This window comes from Hippoglossus hippoglossus, chromosome 20 (assembly GCF_009819705.1).
Source record: "Hippoglossus hippoglossus isolate fHipHip1 chromosome 20, fHipHip1.pri, whole genome shotgun sequence".
Lineage (NCBI taxonomy): Eukaryota > Metazoa > Chordata > Actinopteri > Pleuronectiformes > Pleuronectidae > Hippoglossus > Hippoglossus hippoglossus.
The window spans coordinates 13306667-13314588 of record NC_047170.1 but is presented as its reverse complement, the minus strand read 5'-3'; the positions used below and the strand labels follow the sequence as shown (position 1 = coordinate 13314588).

The 7922-nt window shown below is 45.3% G+C and overlaps 1 protein-coding gene across 2 annotated transcripts; it reads right to left on the bottom strand.

Moving 5' to 3' along the window:
- Nucleotides 1-2208: 2208 nt before the first annotated feature.
- On the bottom strand, nt 2209-7922 carry zic4 (zic family member 4). 2 transcript variants are annotated; one of them, XM_034572905.1, is made up of 3 exons: nt 6490-7922; nt 5755-6381; nt 2209-3649 (listed from the first exon to the last, which is right to left on the bottom strand). In XM_034572905.1, the coding sequence occupies exons 1-3, from the start codon at nt 6914-6916 to the stop codon at nt 3210-3212; spliced, it is 1494 nt and encodes a 497-aa protein (XP_034428796.1). In that variant the 5' UTR covers nt 6917-7922; the 3' UTR covers nt 2209-3209. The 2 variants fall into 2 exon arrangements, with proteins under 2 accessions (XP_034428796.1, XP_034428795.1); XM_034572904.1 differs by having other exon boundaries at nt 5755-7922.

The following is a 7922-nucleotide window of genomic DNA, read 5'->3' as shown; positions in this document are numbered from 1 at the left end:
CAGCTCAAGCCCTCCCCCTTCCTTCTCGCTTTCTTTAGTTTTATTTTTCTTTCTTTAAAGCATCTCTTCTGTAATTAAAGTGAATATGTATTTCCTGCGCAAATCCGCCATCACCTTCCTGTTTGGTGCTTTTGGAGTGGACATGGCATCCGTGCAGTGCAGCTCTCTCTCCCTCCTCCTCCTCTGTCTTTACGCACACGCACCCACACACCTTTTCTTGATTCTTGACCCCACGGCTGATATCAGATCAGACGCTGTCACGTTGTCACTCAGCTGAAGGCAGGGGGAGGCCCCGAGGAGTGAACCCACCGGGATCGGTTGTTAAAAAGATCCCCTCTTACGCTGCTATAACTGCAGCCTGCGGTATCCAGTGTCTGCGCGCCGGGGATTGAACTTTTACAATCAAGCAAACAGTCGTCACATTTTATCTGCTGCGGTAAAAGCTCGCCTGTTCCCTCAGCACTTTATGTACTAAAGTCGTTTGGATCCAACCAAACCCCTTCTAATCCCGCTCGTGCCAGTTCGGTTTCTGACTGAAGACTGCGTGTTTATATTTGGTCAAAGTCATAAATTACTGTGCGCAAAGGTCACTAAGCTTCTGCAGCTCCGGAGCATTTTTTTTCCTTTTCCTCCAAATGAATTCACGACCACTTTTGTTTTACTTCCTGGCTGCGGTAAAGATCAAATTCAGAAATACTTTGGCTTAAAAAATGCAGTGTGCGCCATTCCTAATTGACGCACACTGCGGACCTTTCTGTTTTAACGCTCTCCCCCCTCACTCTTTTCTTTTTCTTTCTTTCTTCTTCTTCTGACGAAACAACGCTTTAAGTGTTGCTTATCCTTCACTCTCAGCGCTGAATGGAAAATGTTTTTACGCGACTCAGTTAGTTCTTGTCCATTTTGACGGCTGGAACTAAAAGCTTTAGACGGCCCAATAGAGAGGAGCCCAACAAATCGGTGACAAAAGGCTTTCCGTGTCATCAACGTTGTTCAGACGACCCAGAAGAATCCCTCTGATATTAACTTCCACTTCAAAGACTCCCACTTTCAATTGAGATCCAACTATCTTGTTGTTTTCCTTCTTCCTTTCTCTCCTCCTTTCCCCCCTTTTACGCACAAGAGCTGGTGCCAAAAGAGGCATCATCATCTTCTTCTATTTGGCTGCTTTAGTGTTTATTCTCTGCTTTCAGCTGGGCCTCTTCCACAGAGCAAACTGTCATGCACTTAACCAAACTCTATAAACGCACGGGAAGAGTTGTAGCCTTGTTGTTTCCACCCACTTTCTGCCTCAGTGTGCGCCGGTGTGGAGTCAAATCCACCTCTCAGGCGAAAGTTTTCCAAGTACAACAAAGCTCTTAAGCTTTTCTTTAAAAATGATTTAGCTGTTTATTAAAAGTAGCACATTTAATTTAAATTTAAACTCCTGAAAAAAATATATCTGCACGTTCAAAGCTGAAATAATTAATGCACGCGTCTATTGCTGGAATGTGCACTAATCATGATATACAGCTTGGTTTCACAGGACATGTTTCATGTATTGAGGCTAAAATATGATTATTGTTAATTTTATCCATTGAGCAGCTCGGGCCCTGTTGCAATGCGAGTCTATTATGGTGTGGGACAACTGCGTTTCAGGGGCTTCCCCTTTGATTGTCGTAAAGTAGGCCCGGAGCAAAAGAATATATTTTTCTTCTTTATACTGCCCTCGTCTCCAGTATAAAGGACATAGATTACCGTTTCCGACCCCATGGGAAGCAAATATTACATTCTTTAGAGCGCGCTTTTCAGTCCGCGGACTTGGCCCCATATCATTTGAGTTTGACTTGGCTATTGCTATAGAAATCTTAATTCACCATGAGGATTCACCGTCGTGAAAAAAAAATGGCTCTTTGTGCGCGACGCTCTTTGAAGTCTGGATCAGAATATTGTTGCCTTTCATCAACCTCTGCCCACGTCTGCATCAAACCCCAGCTCAGCAGAGAAAGTAAGACTTTACACAAACGGAGCACGATTTAAAACACACAACCCCTTATTTTTTATTCAACCACGAAACACTTTGTAAAGTAAAAAAAGTTTAAATGTTATATTTAAAGACCTGTTACCGAATATATTTCTTTGGATTTTAGCGGTTTTATCTGCACCTGGAAAACTGATTTTTTTACTGGAATTTTCCTGCGCGTAAAAAGAAGCAACAGTTCCTTTTTTCTTTTTTTCTTTTTATGGAAATAATATTTGTAAAGCCATGCCCCTTTAAAGTGACATACGAGACATATTGCACATCTTCCCAATTTTTTACGATACTTAAATTTTATGAACCCCAAATGGCTCAGCAGCGTTCTCACGTTTTTGTCATACAAGATTTATTCAAAATACTCACAAATTACAAGGCAATTCGGTGCGCATTTTGAGTGCCACTCGATTTGAGATATTCAAAAGAGGAACAAAAACAAAACAAAAAAGTTGACGACAATGATACAAAAATCACAAAATGCCCACTTTGATAAAACATTTAGAATTTCACGGTTGTATATCAAATACTGCAGGCGTATGAAACAGTTGAGCCTCTGCACAGACGGGGGAGGGGAAATGCTGTAAACATAAAACGTTTGTACAAATAACTGCAGAAAGACACTGCTCTGAAACAGACCCTTACAAAAAGACTATCAACATCAACACATCGAAACTTACAAAATTTACAAATGTACAGGTTATTTTGCCCGAATTGAAACATGCACTTTGGTTCGATAATACAAAAAAATTCCCTCGATATCGGATTGAAAAATAAATAAAAGCATATTGAAGTCAGAAACTCGAATTTACAAAATAATTTTACACCAACATGCCTAGCCTACAATAAAGTACCACATAGTCTAACGGATTTACACGACTCCCCCCTCCACAAGTGGACCAGTGGGCCGGCAGGGCGTAATAGCTGAGGTTTGAAAATATATTCTTTTACTGTGCCTGGAAATTAGCACGTCTTTAACGTTTACACATTTTCCTTCCAATGTGGTTAAAATGCGTCTCTTGGCTCTGGGTGTCTGTTTGGTGGTTCATCCAGAAATCAAAGGGAGAGGGGGGGGGGGGGGGGGGGTGGGGGGGGCAGTGGGCCTTCAACAGGCACCGAAGCCAAACCATTTACAATAGTTAAGCTTGTGAAAATGTGTTCTTGTCACCTCTGCAGCGGTGGTTTAGGAGTCCGAGGTGCGTTAAAACGCGTCCCTGGGTTCTGGGTTCCTGTAAGGTGGCTCGTCTGTGGGGTCGGGTGTGGAGGGCCCGCTGGGTGGTGTCTGGGCGCCGCTGGCACCTGAGCTGTGGCACACGTACCAATCGCTTAAATTCGCCGGTTGGGAAGCCCCCACCGGCTCCGACAGCACCGAGGAGCCTCCTGGCTCCCGGCCCAGGTCTGAGGAGGGGGAGACCAGGGACGGGGTGGACGACTCGTAGCCCGAGCTGGGAGGGGGGGACTTGCAGTGCACCTTCATGTGTTTCCTCAGGGAGCTGGGGTGCGTGTAGGACTTATCGCAGCCTCTCACTTTGCAGTTGTAGGGCTTATCGCTGGTGTGGACGTGGGAGTGCTTTTTCCGGTCGCTGCTGTTGGCGAAGCGTCTGTCGCAGCCGTCAAACTCACATTTGAAGGGCTTTTCACCTGTTAACAGTGATGGTGACACAATGAGATGCAAATCAACGAATTAAAAAAATTAAAAACGTTGCCATTCGTGCTCATTATAATGCATGATTTGAGGTATTCATTTTATTGTCCTCACCATTTCTAGCAGCCTCAGTACTTTATATAAATCTATAATGTTTTAACACACTTACAATGTGTGTGACCTCAATTTATGTGCTTGGAATAAACTGAGCAACACGTATCCAAGTATCTGCCACTAAAAAAATAAAAGGTATATATAAAAAATACTGCAAAAATATATTTTACGCATGCGCAATTACAGCCACTGTGAGGAGCCCTTTTTTCTCGATTTCTCACATTTAATCTTGAAAACACACACGTTGTGTGTATTTACAGTAAACACACACTCGTGCACTTGCACTTTTTAAAAGTCTGCCTCCTCGGACAGACCCTGACACGAGCCTCAGTCTGGTGTAAACATGGCTGAACCCCCACCGCCCTGGGTCTGTACCTGGCGTCTGCACGCATCAAGACATACGTCAAAACAGACGAGCCATGAGCACTGCAGGCAGAGGAGCCCGGAACCCAACTGAAAATAATGCTAAATGAAAGTATCGCCACAGACAGGCTTCACCCCACTGTGTGCTAACGCAGCCTGTCTGCTGTTGGACTCACGCATGTGGACTGGCTCTAATTCTGTGTCTTAATAACAAGTATTTCTACCTGATTATGACAAGGCAGAAAAGAAAAAAAAAGACAATCTGAATAAATTACACGGGAAATCATCCACTGCTGATTTTTTTTTTTTTCTCCTGCGATTAAAGCTTTTGAGAATATGTAATTGCCTCTGTCTAATTACACTTGCTGGTTGAATATCAATTTGACCTTCAGCTGTTGGGCTGAGAGAGCCAATCAAGGATATTAGTGTAGTACAAGAAACCGTCGAGGAGCAGACCCCAGGGGCAGCCCCAGTCATAACCACACTTTCGGATAGGTTTTAAACATGATACCAAAGGACCAGGCCCCTTGGGAGTCAACACACAGAAATAATTTAACAGATTTGTACTTAGGTAATGTGAGCAAATTATATGAATAATACATAGGGTGCAGAAATGGAGTGGAGGGGGGGAGTGACATGCAGCCACATAGGGGAAAAGGAACAGGGGAACGCATCATTGTGTTAATTTACAAGTCTGACTCGACATTTCGAGGCCTTTCTCTTTCCCTCCCCTATCTCCACAGCGCGTCACTGCAGGGTCACAGAGCCAAGCGGCCATATTGCGCCGTTCTATGTTGTTTTTTTTTTTTAATGCCAAATCAGCTGCATGATTCCAGCTGCATTGTCCACACGTCAGTCACGACAGAGGCGCAGGCAGCTCAGCCAACCTGCTGCTGAATTATCAGAACCGTCTGCACTTGTCAACTTGTTGCAGGGGTTAAACAAAAAAAAGTGCTGCCATAATAATGCTTTTGGAAAATGAAGTCAATACAAGAATCCAAAATGTTTGATTACACTTTTTGGAAAACAAAACAATCCCAATCCTTGCAGCTCTGAAGCAATAAACCCAAACAAATACTGTCATTAATATAGTGGCTGGAATAAGTGCAAAAATAAAAACATCACCACCACATCATCATTAACAGTTAATGGATGTGAAGATGCACCACTCCAACTTTGCTGCCAGTCACGTCTGGCATGCACTGAGCTACTTGGACAAGAGGCTGACGTGGGCCTCAGTCTTTGTGCTGTGGTGTGGACAAGCGGTCGAACCGTCAAAACGCCTGAGTGAGCCGTACCGTAATCCCCCAAAAGCTCCACCTCAGGGAAACTTGCGAGACCTGATGCAGCTCACAACAAACAGGTGGCCGCGTTATAGCTGTTGCGCCCTCATCTACCAGCAGGCACGGATTGATTAATTGCTCATCAGAGGACATTTTTAATGCGTAAAACCATTAAAAAAAACAGTAAAAGATAATATTTTTAGATAATCTGAAAAAATATGCTTACTATTTCTCACTTATCTGGACAGTGTGGCTGAATGGTTTGATTTCAACATGCAATTTAAATATTTTTCTATCAAGGTGCATTCACAACATTTCATTCTGTAAATTCAACTACTGACCTGTGTGCGTCCTTTTGTGGATCTTTAGATTCTCGGACCTCGCGAACACTTTCCCACAGCCAGGGAACGGGCATGGAAACGGTTTCTCCCCGGTGTGCACTCGAATGTGATTTACAAGTTTGTACTTGGCTTTAAATGGTTTGCCTTCCCTCGGACACTCTTCCCAAAAACATATATGGTTCGCCTGCTCCGGTCCTCCGACGTGCTCCACCGTCACATGCGTTACGAGTTCGTGCATGGTGCTGTAAGTTTTCGAGCAAAGTTTCTTCGGCGCGTGCTCCGGCTCCAGCCACTTGCAGATCAGCTCTTGCTTTATCGGCTGCCTCATGTAGCGGAAAAAGGCACCGGCTCCGTGGTGGTGGTGGTGGTGAGCGCTCAGATTCATGTTCAGATTCAGACCACCGTAGCCATGCAACGGCGAGGCGGAGAACGGATCAGCCCTGGAGCTTGCCACTTGACTCAAGTGATCAGACCTAACGTACATTTCTCCAGGTAGTCCTAACCTTATTTGTCCACTCAACGCTTGGCCACCCGGTGATCCGCTAGAAGACTGGTCGTGGTGGAGTCCGGAGAAGAGGGTATGGTTCCCAGCGTCAGGGTGATGACCATAGTGTCCGGGATAGCTACCTGTTGTTGAGACAAACATTCCGTGGTGAGACGCTGAACCAGCAGTCTGGTCGGTCAGCACTGGCATGGCTTGAGCCGTCAGATCTCTCCGGATGAGGAAATCCCTACCTGCGGATAAAGCCTGGGCCGTGTGAGACATAGAATAAGGGACCGATGTCGCCTGAACCGGGCCAAAAGCTCCCGTTTGACTGGAGACCACTTCACTGTGGCCTGCCATATGATGATTGTGGTGGTGGTGATGGTGGTGGGGATAATGATGGGCTGGGCTGATTTTGAGGGCCGCGGAGTGCCCCATGTGTTCTGGCCCGAATGGACTCGGCCCCAGGCGGGGTTCCGCAGTAATCTCCCCAGGGTGCGAGTGAGCCATTGAGTGTGGATGGCTGCTGAACCCCGGGAAGCCTGTCACGCTCTGAGGGGTATGGTGGTGATGATGGTGATGGTGGTGAGCCCCTGCCAAGTCAACTAATCTCAGCGCCGTGTTCCGTTTGGAAAACGTAGGGTCCATCACGGGGCTTCCCAAAGCATCCACGCTCATTACTTCCTAATTTTAGAATAACTTGACAGCAGGCAAAATAATAATGATGATGACAAATATATTTTAATCGCAATGAAAAATAAAGAAAAAAAAAAAACTTTATGAAGTTAATTCTATCTGCAGACTACATGGAATCCCATTCGGTTGAGAGGCAGCAGCAGGACGCTTTGATACTGAATAGAGATTCATGGTAGGCGCTGCAGCCCGTGGAGCTAAACAATCACCCTGCGCTCTAATTGGTCAGAGCTTGGTGATTGACGTCACCAGTGACAGTTTCCAACGTGAAGAAAAATGTCTTAGTGACAGCAAGCAGCCAGCGCGCCTGCGCAGTGCCTCGGGCAACGCTTGAGAAAAATAGTTGTTATGCAAAGGTTATTGTACGATAAAACTCGTAAAAAGTTGATCCAGAAATATAGTCCTCTCTCCTTTGTTGCAGCGAACAAAGAGTGCGCGGCTATGAAACAGCAATTTCCCCACTTTGATTATGCGATCACAAAACAGACTGTCTCGCAGGAGTATGCATATTGTCCCTATAAGAGTTGTAAGGATCATAAATAAAGCGGTGATATCTTAATTCTGCCCCGCAACGTATGCAGATCAACTTTACGCACAGATTACGCACAGCTTTACGCACGCTAAAGATCGGCGTGAGCGGAGAAAAGCTTGTCAACTTAAGCAAAGGAAAAGTCCACGTGGGACTTAACAATAGTCCGGAGTATATCGCATTAATATGCGCTTTGATAAATACCCACATTTACATATCCAGCCGTTTGCCCTTCAGCGCGTGCTACAGTATCGACTCCGTGCTCTGCTCGATAGCATCCGTGTGTGTGGGAAGAGGGAGTCGGTCCGAGCTGCTTCCATTGTCGCGAGGAAAAAATGTAATGGACGGGACCTGTTGTTATGATCCGGGGTAATTTTGCTTTAGACCCAGGACGGCAGCACATGAGGGTCAAAGGAGGTGGTGCCGTTGCAGACTAAAGTCCAAAATAAAAGCGTGTGTACT